This window comes from Astyanax mexicanus, chromosome 17 (genome assembly GCF_023375975.1).
Source record: "Astyanax mexicanus isolate ESR-SI-001 chromosome 17, AstMex3_surface, whole genome shotgun sequence".
Lineage (NCBI taxonomy): Eukaryota > Metazoa > Chordata > Actinopteri > Characiformes > Acestrorhamphidae > Astyanax > Astyanax mexicanus.
This window is the reverse complement of record NC_064424.1, coordinates 46,072,126-46,092,445: the sequence shown is the minus strand read 5'-3', so window position 1 is coordinate 46,092,445 and position 20,320 is coordinate 46,072,126. Positions and strand designations below refer to the sequence as shown.

The 20,320-nt window shown below is 38.2% G+C and overlaps 2 protein-coding genes and 1 long non-coding RNA gene across 4 annotated transcripts; 1 reads left to right on the top strand and 2 right to left on the bottom strand.

The window, feature by feature from the left end:
- Positions 1–454: 454 nt before the first annotated feature.
- On the bottom strand, positions 455–19,463 carry cel.2 (carboxyl ester lipase, tandem duplicate 2). 2 transcript variants are annotated; one of them, XR_007425051.1, is made up of 12 exons: positions 19,354–19,463; positions 19,117–19,264; positions 17,902–18,021; positions 17,604–17,801; positions 16,670–16,800; positions 16,460–16,567; positions 15,469–15,583; positions 15,180–15,366; positions 13,646–13,849; positions 12,129–12,326; positions 9,963–10,285; positions 455–688 (listed from the first exon to the last, which is right to left on the bottom strand). XR_007425051.1 is itself a non-coding variant. In XM_022676633.2 (11 exons), exons 1-11 carry the CDS (start codon positions 19,414–19,416, stop codon positions 10,108–10,110), a joined length of 1,650 nt encoding a protein of 549 aa, XP_022532354.2. In that variant the 5' UTR covers positions 19,417–19,463; the 3' UTR covers positions 9,848–10,107. The 2 variants fall into 2 exon arrangements, 1 of the variants encoding a protein (XP_022532354.2); XM_022676633.2 differs by lacking the exon at positions 455–688 and having other exon boundaries at positions 9,848–10,285.
- On the bottom strand, positions 702–7,984 carry LOC103038270 (bile salt-activated lipase). Its single transcript, XM_022676634.2, has 11 exons — positions 7,881–7,984; positions 6,949–7,096; positions 6,645–6,764; positions 6,184–6,381; positions 5,206–5,336; positions 4,990–5,097; positions 4,073–4,187; positions 3,438–3,624; positions 2,710–2,913; positions 1,724–1,921; positions 702–1,049 (listed from the first exon to the last, which is right to left on the bottom strand). Exons 1-11 carry the CDS (start codon positions 7,941–7,943, stop codon positions 872–874), a joined length of 1,650 nt encoding a protein of 549 aa, XP_022532355.2. The 5' UTR covers positions 7,944–7,984; the 3' UTR covers positions 702–871.
- On the top strand, positions 708–10,059 carry LOC125782412 (uncharacterized). Its single transcript, XR_007425060.1, has 2 exons — positions 708–754; positions 10,026–10,059. It is a non-coding gene; the product is annotated as an uncharacterized LOC125782412 (long non-coding RNA).
- Positions 19,464–20,320: the final 857 nt, after the last annotated feature.

Below are 20,320 nucleotides of genomic sequence, written 5' to 3'. Positions count from 1 at the left end.
AGATGCCCACTAAAGAACAAGCACTTGCCCACTCCAGACTTTATAATAACTCTTTATTATACTGTTTCATAGTTAATAGGTAACTAAGCAGGAACAAATGAACCGTACTGCATTTGATAGATGGATAGATAGATTCAGTCAATCAACAACACCACCCCCTGGTGACGTCCAACCATCTGCATCCCATCTCTATCAGAGGCACACTGCCCAGCCCAATCAGCTCTCCCTTCTGCCCTGTCCCTAAACCCATACATCACCCATATTAGCAGGGTATCATTAGGAACCTCTACAAACCTATGCTGAGATTTCTGAGATGTCAAGTAACATTACACATATGTTATAGACACGTTACAGATGTGCATTAATGCAGGTGTATACTTGTATAGTATTTTTGTGAGCAAGTGACTGTGTATGTATGTTTTATCATGATATAAATGACATACACTCCTTGCAGTTGCTATGCAGTGAAGTTTAATGAGGGGAAAATGTTTCCAAAGTGAAAAGCAGTTGATATTCTGCTAGAATAATATGTGTAGTAAATTGGTAAAAGCAACAAATATATTGTAGGATGATCCATTAAAAAAAGGAAATCATTTGGTATGTAGATTTTAGTCGAGCACTCAGGTAGCCCCAGCTCTAAATCTAATTCATTCTATTGCAACTCAGCCACCCAATCAGGACTGATAACCTGGTTTAAATGCTTTAGAGGAAAGAAAGCGCAACAAAAACATGGGCTGTCCAGCTGGTTCCTGAAGTCTGATCTGAAATCAGTCTGCAGATGTTTAGTATGATTGATTATTGAATACAGTAATTATAACAGGAAGCACAGCCAGATAATGAACTAACTGGAGATGTTGAAGCTGTGGTGTGTTTAGTTGACGTTGGGGAAGCTGATGAAGGTGTTGGTCCAGAAGTGGACGAAGCGACTCCTCAGTTTCTGCTTGACAGAAGTCTTGCCCATGCTGTTGTTGATGTCCACAAACTGGTGGTCTTGTCCGGTGAGTCTGGGCCAGGTCACAGGAACCTCAGAGGGTCCTGAGTTGGGGTCACTGTATAAACAGAAAAGAGGAACAGAATCCAACAAATCATCTTGTTAGTATCTTTTAACTTTGCAGTTAAAGGAGTTTAAAATAACCCAAACTGAGGATTTTTATTTACTCACTCTAGATGGGGAAATTATTCTAACTCTTGAAAGGAGTGTTACTTTAACTTTGCTCTCCCTAAACACTTCTTAGAGAGCTTTTGTAGGCTCAGGTTGATATCAATAACCCTTTAAATGCAGGAATGGGTAGGTGAATTTGTTTAATTTTGACGTTGATAGATTCAAAATTCAGCTTTTTCTCACTGTTGATCAAAACGGACATTAGCTGGAGCTGTAGTTTTGCTAAAACCTAAATATCGCCTTTATTTATGACCATCTTCACTGAACTGAGGTTTAATTTGACTGAACTTCTCTTAAATATGATTATTATATGACCAAGATCGAAGTGCAACGCTATCGCACTCACTCATTTTTTTTCGTGCAGTGAGTGGCACTTTATTTAACTTTACAAAACTTAACAAAACTAATGTACTTGGTCACTTCCTGCCAGAATCTAACTCGAACTACATTTTCGAAACAAATCACGACTATTTTGTATGGTTACACCTGTAATAAACACTGATGAATGGAAAAGAAAGACAGTTCAGCATTTTTCAGTGCAGTTTGAACAGGAAATCTTACCCAGTTTTGGCAAAGTTGGTCCAGTAAGCGATCATGTATTTGGAGACTCTGCGATGATGAGGCCAGTAACCCAGAGGAGTGGCGAAGGGCTTTCCAAACACATACTGCAGATCATCAGCATGATCAGCACCCATCCAGCTGGGGTAGATAGGCATGCGGCTGGGCTCAGAGAACAGGTACGAGTAGGTACGAGCCGTGCTGATGGGGATCAAAGAAACAAGATTAGAAGCTGACTTGGGTTTTATTTTAATGTAAATACAGTAGCTACAGCTCTGGAAAAAATAAGAGATCACTTCAGTTTCTAAATCAGTTTCTCTGATTTTGCTATTTATAGGTTTATGTTTGAGTAAAATCAACATTGTTGTTTTAACATTTCTCCCAAATTCCTAATAAAAATATTGTAATTTAGAGCATTTATTTGCAAAAAATGAAAAATGGTAGAAATAACAAAAAAGATGCAGAGCTTATAGATCTCAAATAATGCAAAGAAAACAAGTTCATAATTATATTCAGTTTTAAGAGTTCAGAAATCAATATTTGGTGGAATAACCCTTCAATATTTGGTGGTTTTTAATCAAAGTTTTAATGCATCTTGGCATCATGTTCTCCTCCTCCACCAGTCTTACACACTGCTTTTGAATTACTTTATGCTGCTTTACTCCTGGTGCAAAAATTCAAGCAGTTCAGCTTGTTTTCAATTTGGTAAAAACAAAGAAACTCATCATTTTTAAGTGGTCTGTATGTTGCTGTATTTTGCTCTCATTCATTATTTGATTTTGGTCATTGCTATCTACAATCCATTGTTATTCACACTCCATTGTTATTTAAATTGTATCAGATTTTCTGATAAAATGGGAGAACATGGAAACTCCACCCATGCTTTTTTAAGTGATAAGCACCAGTTGGGCGTCTGTTAAAGCATCTACAGACCCTCCATCCTCTTTGGTATTGGGTTGAACTTTGTGAAATAGGTTTGTGGTGGTTACTTGGCGTGCTTGTTGTGCAGATACAGGGCAGTCTGGGTCGGCACTAAGAAGATGTAATCAGTCTCGATGTCCACAATCGTCTTCTTGATCTCCACATTGGTTGGTTTGCTTGACCAGCTAGAGCTGTACTGCTGGAAGGCAGAATCTGCAGCTTTTGGACCCTTTTCTTTGGTCAGAGCAGTCAGGAGCTTCTTCACATCTTCCCTGTGAGAAAAACATCAGAGCAAACAGTAAAACTACGCCCACTGTTTACCTGCAGTTACATTATTTATCACCACAGTTACTATTTTTTTCTCACAATGCTACTTATTTACTTACAATTACACCTATATAGCACCTTTTTGACACTCAAGGCACTCAAGGACGCTTACAGTCTGAGTTGCCAGGTTCGCGGTTTTCCCGCCGAATTGGACGGGCGCTTTGTTTGGGTTTTGCCATTTGCTTCAAACGTGTGACAGACATACAGTATATTTTGGGCTAGTTTAAGCTTCGAAAGGGTGGGTTTTAGACTGGGAACCCTGCTTACAATTACATTCTACACACACCGGTAAGAAGCAACAACCAATTGCACACAGCATACTCTCAACCAGAAACAACTGTCCACCTGGAGGACTGCATCGGATGGATAATTGGATGGATGGATGGATGGATGGATGGATAGATAAAGTGCAGCTGGGTCATGTAACAAGACAATGGTTAAAACATAAGAAGGATAAACAGTTACTTACACAGGGGTGATCCAGAGGGGCTGATCCACAGAAGGAACGTCAAAAAAAACAAACATGTGACCGTCCATGTTATTAACTCCGGCTAGGTAGTCAATGTCTGCAGCATTGCTGAACAGGTTGCTGGGGTCATCAGGGATGAAATCTCCATCAACAACAGGAGACAGGGCCAGGGTTTTCACTAAAGGGTCTGGAGGGGAATTTTAGATCAGATTCAGACAATTAAAAAATAATTAAAACATTAAATTAATATTAAATTGTAGTTTGGTATAATATAATATAGTATAGACATTTAAACTAATTTTTCTGTACTTCTATTTATCAGACTATTTTAATGTTATGTCTTTAACTGAGGCATTATTTGATAATAGCTGTGGCAGAGGTTCACTTACTTTTTCTAGCCTGCACCATGGATCTTCAATTTTTGATTTCTGGCTGATTCATAAAATTCATAGAATTCATAGAATAGGTCGTTTTAAGATTTACATATTGAATAAAAGAATATGCATCTACATATTTCATATTACTATAGAACTTAATATATAATGTATATATATATATATATATATATATTGTATATATTGTTGATACTATCAACAATATCACTAGCTAACACTCTGTGGTGTTATTGCACTTACTGGATGCAGAGCTAATCAGGCTAACAGAGTCAGCCAGAGTCAGTCTGAACGGGTCCGTCTTCTTCAGGCAGCTGATCATGTTCTGATCAGTGGGACAGCCCACCTTCTTAGCAACCTGCAGACAGAGAGGCCGAGTTTAGACTTCATCACCTAAACATTTATGTTTGCCTTAAGACACCCTTTAAATGTAGGTATTTTATTCAAAATAATTAAATTCAAATCATTTAAAGAGTCTACTATGTCTTAAAAACTGATATCTTTATTTGATCTTGAAATTATTTAATGTCACTCATATCGTTTTACTAAAGTTTCGGCTTCATCTTTGTCAAAATCACTTTCAGAGGTGTTTAAAAACTCGAAGCATGATACTAAAGTATAACTACAGTCTGCAATTATCAAACAAAAATTTGTCCTATATAACAGCAATAAATATATTTAAAATACATAAAAAAAATAATAATCAATGCTCATCTGGTTTTGTTTTCGTCATTTACATATATTGAGGAAAAAAAGTGACAGAGAGTTTTTTTTTACCAATGTACTCTGAAGTAAAATATCTCATTTTGTGGCCTTATTTATTCTGTGCAAATTTGATATTTAATTTAGTAACTTCTATACATGTAGTTGTCATGTCCCTGCTCTTAATTGCTCTTAAAAAATAAAGTTGCATGCACAAATATGTATGTTTAAATGGCTACTTTAAAGGCTATTTTTAAAAAAAAAAATGTTTGATTTTTATTCTATTAAAGTGGGTCACGACCATGAATTAATGACCATGAAAAAATGCGGGTCCTGGGCCAAGACCAGTTCAGAAAACCTGCTATATGATCAGTGGAGCTGAAAAAGAGGACAGTGGGTGTAGAAACGAGGAGGTGGTCATAATGTTTTGCTTGAGTGGTGTGTATTAGATTACACACCTTCTCAGCATATGTTCTGGGATTGCTGTTAAAAGCCCACGGGCACAGAGCGACACCACTCTGAGAGATAGCTCTGCGGATCATGCCCTTGTTGTGGGGGGACAGCATCTGAGAAGACACATGAAGACACATGAAGACACATACATACACATTTAAATCTCTTCAACACAATGTCAAATAAGAACATAAGAAGAAGGACCACCAGAAGATCTGTACCTGGAAGCTCACACTGGCTCCTCCAGCAGACTCTCCAAAGATGGTGATGTTGGAAGGATCTCCTCCAAAAGCTTTGATGTTCCTGAACACCCAGCCAATAGCAGCATGCTGATCCCACAGACCATAGTTACCTATTAACCAGCAATGGATTGAGATTGGAACGTGATGTAGGTAATACATCACACATACATTTGTGGACACCAGTTCTAAAGAAACATTCAGCTATTATATTTGCTGACATAGATCTACTTGCTGTGTAAAATCACTAGATACACATAAACCTATTGGAACCATCCCCAATGCCAGGCCATTAGGCCGTGGAGCAGTGGAACTGTGTTCTCTAGAGTTCTCACTAGATTTTTTGGTGGTTTGCATATTCTGGTGAAGCCTATGTGCTGAGCTGGAAATTAGATAAAATGATGATCATCCTGCACACAAACCTCACCAATGCTTCGATTTGTAACTGAATGCAGTCAAATTCTTACAGCAATGCTCCAAAACCTAGTGAAACTACCTACACCATGTTTGGCGGAAGTACTTTAGCTTGGCTTGATTAGGTTTTGAGATGTTGATGTTTATAATATCAGATCTGCTTTAGGCTTTTTTTTTTTGCTGAAGTTTTCCTTGGTCTGTTACTTAGTAAACCAGTGACGACTTTCTTCTTCAGGACATTCCAAACAGTTGCACTGGCTATGGCCAATATTTGTGCTCTAATGGCTCTGGTTGATTTTCCATCTTCTTTCAGCTTCACAGAGGCTTGTTTTTCATCCCTAGACTCTCACAGTTCTGTGTTTTTACGTTGGTTACTCCTCTAACTGTAAATGCACAGTCTGTACAGATAAAACCCAAATCTAAAACTGAGCGTTCAGACATTTAGTGTTATTTTTTTAAACATTTATTTGGCAACAAAACACACATGCCAGTCACACGTTCCAATACTGTTGGTTTATAAATAAGTATAACCTGAAAACCTCTCACCAGGTAATTCTGAATCTCCTGAGCTGAGGAACCCAAGGGTGCCGAGACGATAGTTCACCGTCACCACGATCACATTCCCCCTGTCTGCGATCTCCTCTCCACTGTACAGGTAGTTATCCAAATAGTTAGGCCCCTGAGATTCACCCAGTAGAAAAGCTCCACCATGGAAGTACACCATGACCGCCAGACCAGTAGAGACTGGAAGAGAGTAAAAAACACATCACTGTTTTTGTTCACCATCCATCCATACAAACACTCAAGCCGAAACATCACACAGATGAAAGAATTCTGCATGGAGGAGTGGGAAAATCTTTCTACCAGTCGATGTCTGAGGCAGAAATTCAAATGTCTATTTGATTAAATATGTTCAGAAGGTCATATGATTGTACTGTATTGACTTCTTGATTAACCTCTTTTATATATGGATAATTTAATTTAAATTCTGCATTCTGCGTTTTTACCTGAATGTCCCTGAGGAACCCAGATGTTGAGGTACAGGCAGTCCTCACTGCCGTGAGTTCCAGTCTGAAACTCGTTTAACTGCAGACACTTCTTACCGAAGCCTGTGGCCTTCAGAACTCCTGCACACAAACAGACTAAAAATGTTGGACCAAAGAATCATGATTTTTCGCTGTTGGCTGCATGCTGTGTCTGGAAATTACATCAGCTATAGAAAATCCTGAGAAGCTCAAACATATTTTTAAGTGACAGTCTCCAGATTAAAAAAATGCATACTCTTAAAAAACATGGTTTAAGAAAATTTACCTGTCCAGCCTGGGTGAGGAACGGGTTTCTGGAATCGTCCAGGTGGGGCAGCGAAGGGGACGCCCTTAAAGACGTCCATGTAGCGGAAGAGTCCAACACCATTGCTCTTTCCCTCCACCATCCCTCCTTCAGTGGAGACGACTCCCAACTGTGAGGAACGGATTCAGACATATAACAATATTCAGAATCAGATAGTTAGAATATAAAAGTTAAGATCTAAACCCAATTTTGAAGGAGCATCTTTAATACTTGTATGGTATTTAATGAAAATATACAGAGCACTTAATAGGCTTTGATGCATCTTGGCATGCTCTTCTCCACCAGTCTTATACACTGCTTTTGGGTGACCTTATGCTTATGCATGGCGCAAACATTCAAGCCGTTCAGCTTTGGTTGATGACTTGTGACCATCCATATTCAATTAGAAAACAGCCCTTCCACTGCCTTGGCCAACCCAATCTCTCTTTGAAAGCCTCTGGAAAATAGATGGTGACAAGCCATCAAACCAAGCTGCACTATTTGAGTGTCATAAGGTCACCCAAAAGCAGTGTGTAAGACTGTTGGAGGAGAGCATGCCAAGATGCATGAAAGTGGTGATTAAATATTATGGTTATTCCACCAAATATTGATTTCTGAACTTCTAAAACATTAGTATTGATGTTTCTTAATGAATATAAACTAGTTTTCTTTGCATTATTTGAGGTCTGAAAGCTCTGCATCTTTTTTGTTATTCTATCCATTTTTCATTTTCTGCAACAAATGCTCTAAATAACAATATTTTTATTTAAATTTAAGGAGAAATTAAGTAAAATTAGAGAAACTCATCATTAAAGAGGAGCTGTAAAAACAGTACATGCTAAATTGTATTTAATATGTAATATTTATACACATTAACCCACAATATTTCTATTCAAATGCAAAATTGCACTCACAGTGGCTGCATTTGCAGCACCCAGGAAAATCCCCAGCGCCGCTAAAATCCCCAGCACAGCCATGTTCACGCAGCAGACCCAGCTGTAGATGTGAAGATCTTCTCCACGCCTTTTTATACCTGCCCTCAGATCAGCACATATCACTGTTTCCAGCAAAATAGCCCACCTTCACTTTTATCTCAAGGGCCAACATGTGGGATCTTATCTCTGGTTCTCATGGTAGAAAAAAATCTGAGACCTCAAAACAGTTATAAATACTGCAGCTCCAGTAGAATAACATTTAATATATTATATCATATTATATCATTCATGTGATAACTGTGAACTAAATATGTGTTGTATATTGGCCATCTGAAATAAAGAGATGTGGTGAATTGTGGTGAATTTGATTGCATTGCATTGATTTACTGCTCTGCTAAAATTCATTTGAATTGAACAGTTTAAAACACGTTCATGGCAAAATAAATGAATGTCATTAATTTATAATCAATATTTGGTGGAATAACCCTGGTTTTTAATCAGTTTTCATGCATAGCATGTTTTGGCATCATGTTCTCCTCCACCAGTCTTACACACTGCTTTTGCCCATCATATTCACTCCAGGCGCAAAAATTCAAGCAGTTCAGCTTTGGTTGATGGCTTGTGATCATCTGTCTTCCTCTTGATTATATTCCAGATGTTTCCAATAAGGTTCTGGTCTGGATATTGACTGTCAACTTATTCGAATGTCAGTCAGCAACCGCAGATTGACATCAAGTGACCTACAAAAAGAATGGCAGAATGGCAGCTGGGGTAAAGCTAGAGAAAATTCATTAACCTCCTAAGACCTGGCGTCCCTATGTGTGGACAATATAATAAATTTTGCCCTACAAAGGCCTGGTGTCCTCTTATGAGGCCATTATACTGTCACCTAGTGGTGTCAGGAGTGTTCAACACATTACAGTTTCGATTTTGTTCAGAAATTTTTATAAACAGTAAATACAGTAAATGTTTATGTTTTTTACTTTGTTATGTCTTCATGATAAAGCAGCACTTTAAAATAAGCCATACTGCTCAAAGGGGCAGAATTATTGTTTCTACTTTTGCAAAAAATATGCTGCTGTGTTCAGGCACAATTTTTTTTGTTTGTTTTTACACTAATCAGGTGCCAATTAGCCTAAATAGCAAACAGAAATAAAAAATGAGTCAACCACTACCAGATTAGGCCAAGGAAATGTTGTGATCTGGTCATTTGTTGGAAATCCTTGCTCTTTGTGGGTGAGCATTATCTTGCTGAAAGATTCCAGTCAGATTTCCAGTCATCAGGCATCGGTAACCTTGTGGTGAGAGCGTGATCCGGTCTCGATCTGACCCAACTATCAAATATACTCCTTTTATTTAAGCTAAATCTGATATATTAGCCAGATAACACTAATTACCACAGCTATGAACAAATGCTGTCTCTGCTGCTCCATGCTGTTTACCCATGCAGTGTGTGCTGCATTCACTGCTTACAGCACTGTGACTCCATTTACTATGTGTAGATGCACGCTGCATGTGCCATTGTTCAGCGTTCTGTGTTAAAGCAGCTTTACACTGCACAAATATACGTGTTGGTTTATTGGTGCACATTTTGGTGCGTTTAGGTGCATTTATGTCTGTGTGAAACCAAACCAAATAGAGGGAGAATCTCTCTAATTAAACAAACTCATCAACTGATCCGGAGCATAGAAACTTTCACGACTACAGGTGTGAAAACACCCTAAGTAGAGAAAGTAAAGCATTAAAATTATAGAGTTATAAGAAACAGGCTTATCTTGGCTTAATACACTAAAACAACAAGCAACAAAATCTGAATTTTCATAAGATAAATAACTGCATTATAACAAACATAAAAGGCAACGAAATCCATACAAAAATAAATAATTAAAAAATAATAAAAAACCTTTGATAAGGGGGTGGTTTAATAAGAGAAATGACATACACGCTTTTCAGTTGCTTTGTAGTGAAGTTTAATGATGAAAAAACTTTTTTTCACAGTTAAAATCTGGTGATATTCTGCTAGAATAATAAGTGTAGTAAATGGGTAAAAGGACTGATAACCTGTTTTTAGGTGTTGGGAAAGAAAGCGCAACAAAAACATGGGCTGTCCAGCGGGTTCCTGAGGTCTGATTATTTAATACAGTAGTTATAACAGGAAGCACAGCCTGATAATGAACTAACTGGAGATGTTGAAGCTGTGGTGTGTTTAGTTGACGTTGGGGAAGCTGATGAAGGTGTTGGTCCAGAAGTGGACGAAGCGACTCCTCAGTTTCTGCTTGACAGAAGTCTTGCCCATGCTGTTGTTGATGTCCACAAACTGGTGGTCTTGTCCGGTGAGTCTGGGCCAGGTCACAGGAACCTCAGAGGGTCCTGAGTTGGGGTCACTGTATAAAGAGATTAGAGGGAATTGGGATTTTTAGGAAGACTTTGGAAACAGAATACAAATATATATATATATATATATATATATATATATGGAATTTCTGGAAAATTTCTGGAAAAATTATATAAAAGTGTTTGATTTTTTTGGAGTTTATTCTTTAAGTTGGACTACAACTGGAGTTCAGAATTACTCTTTTTAGGGGCGTAGTTTATTCCAATAATCACACTCCGTTTTTTTGTCTATTGCTTTACACATGCTTTACAACCGCTTACGCACCATCAGTGTGTAACCTTGCTCACCAGGGTTATCTTCCCTTGAGTTATATTTTATATATTGTTTGAATGTCTGGTCAGAGTGTTGTAGACCATAAGAGCAAGTTACCATTGTCCTTACTGCAAAGTGTGGATTTATGCTGGCTGATAACTCTGTGGATTATTTAAATATATATATTAATACAACAGATAGTTCCGACCTCACAATCTGATTGGTTGAGAAGTGATCTAGCCGTGATGATATTTCGTGATAATATCACGGCCTTCTCACACTAAACTTGTATCTCTCCGCCGACGTGTTGCTGAGTAACGGCGTATTACACAGGACACCTGCAGCAGCGTTAGCTTAGCACAGGCTAGCGCTTAGCCGCGGCACGCTCGCCCGCAGCGCTGACTCGTCTTTCGTGGAAAAAAGGGAACGAAAATCGGTTAATACCGTCTTACAGCCAGGCTAGGCTAAGCTAAGTTAATGCTGAGCTAAAGCAAGCTACGCTAACCTAACCACAGTCCAGCCAGCTAGCTAAAACCAACAGGAAAATAAGCAGAAATGCTAAAATTCGCAGCTTTCACCTGAAGACGACTCCACGGAGCAGGAGAGGAGAGTATCAGCGTTATTTCACGCTCCTAACGTTACCATCTTCACTTATTCTCAATTTTGCTTTCAAGCTAACTTTCGTGGTGTTAGTCTGCCTGAACCATACACTGTATGTAACGTTAGTTAAGTTGTGGTGGAACTACTTTTTGGCGGAAGGCTCAGTCCATATAAAAGCATATTCAAACTGAATTTCTTAAAGTTCTTTGATTTATTTTCTTGATTAATTTAGTAAAAAAAGAAACTGTTGTATAAAAGCAATAGAACACTCGAGATAACACACTCCCTCCGTGTTCTATTGCTTAAATATATATTTACTCAATAAGTAAGCATTTTTAAACGTTGTTAATGAGTTTAAATTAACTGTTGTAATATACTTTAGGTGGGAAAAGCGTTCTAATTTTTAAAAAGATCTCACAGTCTAGAGTATTTTTAATGATCATAACTTTTTTTGAAAGGCAGGATTAACTATACATGTACTTTGTTCAGTTTAACAGGGGAAAGTGACTTAAATATGATTTTTTTCAGGGCTGTGCAGATATGAAAATTCATTTTTTCTTTTCAAATCAGATACCAGTTTCCCAAAAGTTAACATTTTACCAGAGAGAGAGAGAGAGATAGAGAGAGAGTGCTTCGTGTGATGCTTACTTGACCTTCTAGGAATCATCTTTGTGTTAAGGAGTTTTTGAGGAAACCCACCCAGATCAGATCAGATTAAAATCCACATGATGTCCTAGCTTGGATAAATATCTGATTTGTGGGGATGAAAGAGTCAGTTCATACTCTTGTTGTTTCAAATTCTGATTTCCTGCCAAAATCTGACTTCCTTTGCATTTTCCTTTTTTTTTTACATAAGGTAAATCCACAGTGCAAACCATGCTTTTTTTGTACTTTTACAGACAAGCATGTATTGTAGTGTAGTCTGAGCTCTAATCATTCAGTTCTTTCTATTCTAGTTCATCTCTTTGCTACAGGCTTACCCAGTTTTGGCAAAGTTGGTCCAGTAAGCGATCATGTATTTGGAGACTTTACGGTGACGAGGCCAGTAACCCAGAGGAGTGGCGAAGGGCTTTCCAAACACATACTGCAGATCATCAGCATGATCAGCACCCATCCAGCTGGGGTAGATAGGCATGCGGCTGGGCTCAGAGAACAGGTACGAGTAGGTACGAGCCGTGCTGATGGGGATCAGAGAGACAGGATTAATAAAAAATGTAGAATCATCATCATTTATTATGATTTATCATTATCATCGGTCAACCTGATGAAGCAGACAAATATTTGTATCTCCTTTTTAACACATTTGACTTAATTCTTAATTTAATACACTTTATCAGATTTTCTGGTGAATGGACCAATAGAAATGCTCCAAAATTACCTGGAAATAAATCTTTTTATATGAAGTGTTCCTTTTAACTGCCCCTTTTGAAGATTCAATGCTTTTATCCGAGACTGTTCAAAATGTTCAAATTAGTTCACTACATTTCACTTAAGTAGCTTATAATTAAAGTTATTATATAATAAATTTAGTAGATGTTTACTTAAAGCAGCATTTTGTCATTTTTTTTTCTTTGGCTCTTTGGCTCCACCTACAGTTAGAAAGTGCAGTTCACATTTTGAGCCACCAGTAGAGGACACACTTTACACATGCATTTCTGGGCAAGCTGAGAGAAACAGAACCATTACTAAAAATAACTCCGTATAAACTCCGTTTGCCTTTACAAGTTTTAGATATTAAAAGCATGAGAAAAAGTAACTTAAAACTTAATAAAATACATTGTTTAGTTGTAAAATAAAAGTTAAAAAAGGGAATTAAGTGTAGATCAGGAGCGATGCTGTGAAAATGCTAGAAAAACATAGAGAATCGCACCATTTTTAGACAAATACTATCGAACCCTGACTACTAATTACAATTTAAAGCAGACTGAATGTAGCTTAATAGCACTTTGCAAGTGGAGTCCAGCAATCATGAATATTCGAATTTCCACTGATTTTACACAAATGCGACACAGGTTACGCAGAGTTACACAGTTCTTGCTGTGTGCTTCACCAAAGTTCCAGATTAAAGTAAAAAAAAAAAAATGGAACCAACGTGCTGAGAAACTGCGGTTCTGCTAATTGCACTGATCCAAGAGCTTCTGCAAACATGGAGTTATCAGAACAGCAAATTCCGTCTTTATCTGCTGATCCACACATTGTTAAATGGAAAAAAGGCCGAATTAGAACCTTATTAAAGCCACCAGACTGATCCACTTTAAAAGGGAGCCACCCCACAATGCACGCTACAAAAGTACTCTACCGTATGCTTGGTGCAATTACAGATTCTTACCAAAGAGGTCCTAAAACTTACTTTAAAACTGACACTTTAAGTTAGAAATGCTACATCATGCTTTTTTTAAGTGCTAAACACCAGTTGAGCGTCTGTTAAAGCATCTACAGACCCTCCATCCTCTTTGGTATTGGGTTGAACTTTGTGAAATAGGTTTGTGGTGGTTACTTGGCGTGCTTGTTGTGCAGATACAGGGCAGTCTGGGTCGGCACTAAGAAGATGTAATCCGTCTCGATGTCCACAATCGTCTTCTTGACCTCCACGTTGGTTGGTTTGCTTGACCAGCCTGAGCTGTACTGGCTGAAAGCAGAAGCTGCAGCTTCTGGACCCTTCACTCTGGTCAAAGCAGTCAGGAGCTCCTTCACATCTTCCCTGTGAAGAAATGGACATGACCTCAATAATATGTGATAATGGTGATAATATCTATTGTGTTTATTTATGTATTTTTGTTCACATATATACCATATATATAACAGTGAATGGTATTTTAGCCAGTCATGCTAAATGACCAATCAGTGCTTTAATAACTGTGACTCCATACACACTCTGTACTGCAGTAGTTAAAATAAAACGTATATTTATTATTATTATTATTATTATTATTATTATTATTATTATTATTATTATTATTATTATTATACATTACAACTGGGTACACTATGTATCTAGCTACTAAAACTGAAGCTAAAGCTAAAGTGCAGCTGGGCCATGCAACAGGACAATGGTTAAAAAAAAGAAAGAAATGTGAACAAGTCCTGATGACCTAAACCCTAATACAGTGGCTTGCAAAAGTATTCATACCCCTTCAAACTTTTCCACATTTTGTCACCTTACAACCACAACCTTAAATATGTTTTATATGTGAGATTTTAAGTGATAGATCAACACAAAGTATTGCATAAGTGTGGAACGAAAATGATACATGTTTTTAATTTTTTTTATTTAACAAAATTAGTTAATACAGTCCACCTGTCTGTAATTTAGTCTCAGGATAAATACAGTTGTTTTGTAAAGGACTCGGTGGTTGGTTACAGAACACTAGTGAACAAACAGCATCATGAAAGACCATGAAGAAGAACCCACCAGACAGCTCAGAGATAAAGTTGTGGAGAAGAAGTTTAAAGCAGGGTTAGGTTATAAAACATATCCCAAGCTTTAAGCATCCCAAGCAGCACTTTTCCCCAATCCACCATCAAAAAAATAAAAAAAGGAAGCATTCTACACCTGCAAACCTATCAAATCATGGCCATGCAACAAGAGCACTTGTCAGAAAAGCAGCTAAGAGACCCATGGTCACTCTGGAGGAACTGCAGAAATCCACAACTTAGGTGGGAGAATCTGTATACAGGACAACTATCATAAGTCATGCGCTCCACAAATATGGCTTTAATGGAAGAGTGTCCAAAAGAAATTCATTTTTAAAGAATATATGAACATATGAATTGCTGTTTGCAGTTGCAGCAAACATGTGGAAGAAGGTTCTCTGGTCAGAGGAGACCAATGTTGAACATTCTGGACTAAATGCAAAGCTCTATATGGGGAGGAAAAGTAAGACTGCTCATCACCCTGAACACACCATCCCCACTGTGAAACATGGTGGCGGCAGCATCATGCTGTACAGATGTAGGGAAGAAGAGATGCTTTTGCAAGCCACTGTGTATATTATAATCTATTATATAATGATAAAGGAAAGGTTACATACACAGGGGTGTTCTGGAGGGGCTGGTTGACAGAAGGAACATCAACCCCACTGAACATGTGACCGTCCATGTCATTGATTCCAGCTATATAGTCAATGTCAGCAGCGTTGCCGAACAGGTTGCTGGGCTCATCAGGGAGGAAATCACCATCAATCACAGGAGAAAGGGACAGGTTGTTCACTACGGGGTCTGGAGGAGGGTGTTAGATATTTAGGGACATGATAAATGGTAACATGAACACAGCCAGGGTTAGATACTACAGGCTTTGTGTATTATAAGGGGAGCACTTACTGGATGGAGAGCTACCCAGGCTGACTGGGCCGGCCAGAGTGAGCTGGGACGGGTCAGTCATCTTCAGGCAGCTGAACATGCTCTGATCAGTGGGACAGCCCACATTCTTAGCAACCTGCGGACAGAGAGGCTGAGTTTAGGTCTTATCATTGATTAACCCTTTTAAACCTGAGCCAGAAAATAATACTTATTGATTAAAAAATGATTTAAAAAGAACTGAATTAATCAAGAACACAATTACATTCAAATATATGTAAAAATGAACAAAAAAAGCACTTTGGATATCCCTGAAAGTCCTCAAACACTGATGATCCTTCTTCAAAAGACAATCCATTGGAACCAAAATTGCAAAACCTATCAAGAATCACAGTCTGGATTTGTTTAACTGATACAACCCCAAAATTACAGCATTTACATAATCCCAGACGATGACATGACTCTCCAAACCCTCACTGATCATCACTAAATTTTACATTTCATTTGTAAATGAAGGGATCAGAGTCTGGAGGAAGAGTGGAGAGACACACAGTCCAAACTGCCCGAGGTCTAGTGTGAAGTTTCCACCAATCAGTGATGGTTTGGAGAGACATGTCTGTCATCTGCTGGTGTTGATCCACTGTGTTTTATTATCAAGTCTAAAGTCAGTGCAGTTTTCTTTTCCCACAAAATCTTACAGCACTTCATATCTTACAGCTTCCCTCTGCTACTGAAAACAACTTTTATAGAGATGCAGATTTCATTTTCCAGCAGGACTTGGCACACTGCCCACACTGCCAAAAGACCCAATTGGTCATTTGTAATATTCTAATTTTCTGAGACACTGATTTTTGGGTTTTCATTTAATCATCAACAGTAAAAAAAGATAACGCTTAAAATAGATCACTCTGTGTGTTTAATACATCTATATAATATATTGAGTTACTGAAATAAAGGAACTTTTCAATGATATTCAAATTGTTTTAGATACATATTTTGTAGAAACTATGCTCACCTCCTCAGCATATGCCCTGGGATTTCTGTTCACAGCCCACGGGCACAGAGCGACACCACTCTGAGAGATAGCTCTGCGGATCATGCCCTTGTTGTGGGGGGACAGCATCTGAGAAGACACATGAAGACACGTTAACTCTTACCAACTGAAGAGGACATGTCTACCCAGGATTATAAATGGAAGCAAAACCAACCACCAGAAGATCTGTACCTGGAAGCTCACGCTGGCTCCTCCAGCAGACTCTCCAAAGATGGTGATGTTGGAAGGATCTCCTCCAAAAGCTTTGATGTTCCTGAACACCCAGCCAATAGCAGCGTGCTGATCCCACAGACCATAGTTACCTTTAAACCAGCATCGGAAGGATCGGAATTGTAATGTGATGTAGGAAACATTACATGCATTACATGTCTAATGAATGCATTTAGCTAGTATATTATAGCTAATATACATTGGTTAGAGAGATCTTACTGTGGGTTATTAATTAAACTACCTCCACCACGTTTGGAAGCTGTATTTTAGCTTGATTAGCTCTCACTGTGATTTGTTGATGAATCTACCTCCATTGTCTTTGAAAGACTTACTTTAGTATGCATAGCTCTCTCTGTAAATTGTTGATGAATCTACCTCCACCATGTTTGAAAGATTTACTTTAGCATGCTTAGCTCTCACTGTAAGTTGTTGATAAAACCACTTCACCATGTTGTACTTTAGCCGAGTTGGCTCTCATTGTAAGTTGTTGAGGACACTACCTCCACCATGTTTGGAAGCTATATTTTAGCTTGATTAGCTCTTACGTACTGTGATTTGTTGATCAGTCTATCTATTATCAGTCCTCTATTGTCTTTAAACCCTGTACTTCATATGGTTAGCTCTTACTATAAACAAAACTACCTCCACCAGGTTTAAAAGATTTACTTTGGCATGCTGCATTCTCACTCTGAGTTGTTGATGAATCCACTTCACTATGTTTGGAAGCTGTACTTTATACTGTACAATTAGTTCTCACTGTGAACTGTTGGTGAAAGTACCTCCACCATGTTTAGAAGCTGTACTTCAGCATGCTTAGCGTTTGCAGTGATTTGTAGATTTAACTTCTTCCACCATGTTTGGAAGTTCTACTTTGCAAAACAGGAAAACCTCTCACCAGGTAATTCTGAATCTCCTGAGCTCAGGAACCCAAGGGTGCCGAGACGATAGTTCACCGTCACCACGATCACATTCCCCCTGTCTGCGATCTCCTCTCCACTGTACAGGTAGTTATCCAAAAAGTTAGCCCCCTGAGAACCGCCCATCAGGAAAGCTCCACCATAGAAGAACAGCATGACCGGCAGACCAGTAGAGACTGGAAGAGAGTGAGGAACACATCACTGCACTCAGGAACAATTTAATGAGATGAATGGCCAAAAAGATAACAGCATCTGAATTCTGTGTTGAGTTTTTACCTGAACGTCCCTGAGGAACCCAGATGTTGAGGTACAGGCAGTCCTCACTGCCGCGAGTTCCACTCTGCAGCAGGGTCAACTGCAGACACCTCTTAGAGAACTCTGTGGCCTTCAGAACTCCTGCACACAAACAGAAGGAAGATGTTGGACTATAGAAATGCTGTGCACTGATTGGTGGAAACTTCACACTAGACCTCGAGCAGTTTGGACTGTGTGTCTCTCCACTCTTCCTCCAGACTCTGATCCCTTGATTTACAAATGAAATGCAAAATTTACTGATGATCAGTGATGGTTTGGAGAGTCATGTCTGTCATCTGCTGGTGTTGATCCACTGTGTTTTATTATCAAGTCTGTAGTCAGTGCTTTTATATAGATGCGGATTTCATGTTCCAGCAGGACTTGGCACACTGCCCACACTGCTCCAAACGTATCAATTGTATATATAATATAATATTCTAATTTTCTGAAACACTGATTTTTGAGTTTTCATTGGCTGTAAGCTTCATAATCATCACCTATAAAAGAAATAAACGCCTAAAATAGACCGCTCTGTGTGTAATATATCTATATAATAGATGAGCTTTACATTTTGAACTGAATTACTGAAATAAAGTAACTTTTCATAGGTATTAAAGTTTTTGAGACGCACTAGTATATAGGTTATACCTGTCAGTTTGTTCTGCCTTTGGTGAATTATTTACCCTGTTTTTTCAGCTGCATACAGAGTGGTGTTATTTCTTTGATTGTCTATTACAGTGTTTGCAATGTATACCTGTAACTCTACCTCTTCACAACTTTACAACTGATTTACAACTCTCTCTCTTTACAACTTTACAACTCTCAAACACTTTATTAAGAGGCAAGAAATTCAAGTAATTAACTCTTGATGAGTTCAGCACAGCTGTTAACTGAAAGCCTGAATTCCAGGTGACTCTACCTCATAAAGCTGACTGAGAAAATGCATTGGTGGACTTTATTATTAATCTACAATGCTGAAAACGCTTTGAAAATACTTTAAATTATATCATGTCATATATAAACGCTATGCATTTCTGTTTGAGCATATTTTAGTGGTTACCCTGCCATGTTGAAAGGACTGTTAATGAGCTGATTGGTTCAATCAGGTGTTTTGAAAGCAGAGAAATCACTAAAATGTGCTGGTCAGTAGGAAATGCCATGGCTAGGGTTCAGAAACAGTGCTTTTAGTGCACTCACCTGTCCAGCCTGGGTGAGGAACGGGTTTCTGGAATCGTCCAGGTGGGGCAGCGAAGGGGACTCCCTTAAAGACGTCCATGTAGCGGAAGAGTCCAACACCATTGTTCTTCCCCTCCACCATCCCTCCTTCAGTGGAGACGACTCCCAACTGTGAGGAACGGATTTCAGACATATTACAATGTAATAACAATATATATAGTTCTATATTCAAATGCAAAAAAAGAAAAACACACTCACAGTGGCTGCATTTGCAGCACCCAGGAAAATCCCCAGCGCCGCTAAAATCCCCAGCACAGCCATGTTCACGCAGCAGACCCAGCTGTAGATGTGAAGGTCTTCTCCACGCCTTTTTATACCTGCCCTCAGATCAGCACATATCACTGTTTCCAGCAAAATAGCCCACCTTCACTTTTATCTCAAGGGCCAACATGTGGGATCTTATCTCTGGTTCTCATGGAGGAACACAGACCTGCAGAGTTCAGGACACTGAAGCTTCAGTCTGCTGCAGAACTGAAGACTTTCCATAGAGAAAAAGCATCAACAGGTACATTTAACCCTTTCAGAGCATGCATCTATAGTAATGAACATGGTGTATTTTCTTCTTTTTTGTGTAAAAAGACCATTTTTTTTTTAGCCAATCAAAAGCAGATTAGCTTTGCTCACTGCTTTGGAAAAATACAAATCTTCATGGTAGCATCCCAGCTAATGCTGCAGAGTAAACTCCTTTATATATATGTTAAAAATAAGTGTTTAACAGACACTGTACAAATATTATGTTTAATTTTTTTGCAATCAAATCTTCACAGCAATGCTCCAAAACCTAGTAAAAGGACAAAAGGACATAAGAGATTTTAACACTAGTTACTGCATAAAAAGCGGAATAAAAAAAAATATTTTTAATAAGCAGGTGTCCCAATACTTTTGTCCAAACAAAAGTTTGTACTGATAATTTAGGTATATATATATATATATATATATATATATATATATACTGGGGTGCATAAAATGTAAAAAAATAAATAAATAAAACGAAGAAAATATAACATCTGAATAAATACCAACAAATTTTGACACTTTTTGACTATTGCAGAAATAAAACAGCATTTACACCTTGCTTTTTGGCTGCCGTACATGCAGTGCATCCCAAATATACATTAAGTGCAAACTATTATTATACATATTTTACATATACGTTATTTTTTTT

What these genes read in the sequence shown, in the direction of transcription:
- LOC103038270 (XM_022676634.2), bottom strand. Translation starts at nt 7,943, where the DNA reads ATGGCTGTGCTGGGGATTTTAGCGGCGCTGGGGATTTTCCTGGGTGCT. An exon ending in GAGCCAGTGTGAGCTTCCAG is followed by an intron (nt 5,098 to 5,205) that starts GTACAGATCTTC and finishes GTGTCTTCTCAG; the next exon opens with ATGCTGTCCCCCCACAACAA. An exon ending in CCAGAACATATGCTGAGAAG is followed by an intron (nt 4,188 to 4,989) that starts GTGTGTAATCTA and finishes CTCTGTCTGCAG; the next exon opens with GTTGCTAAGAAGGTGGGCTG.
- cel.2 (XM_022676633.2), bottom strand. Translation starts at nt 19,416, where the DNA reads ATGGCTGTGCTGGGGATTTTAGCGGCGCTGGGGATTTTCCTGGGTGCT. An exon ending in AGGAGATTCAGAATTACCTG is followed by an intron (nt 16,801 to 17,603) that starts GTGAGAGGTTTT and finishes GCTGGTTTAAAG; the next exon opens with GTAACTATGGTCTGTGGGAT. An exon ending in CCAGGGCATATGCTGAGGAG is followed by an intron (nt 15,584 to 16,459) that starts GTGAGCATAGTT and finishes CTCTGTCCGCAG; the next exon opens with GTTGCTAAGAATGTGGGCTG.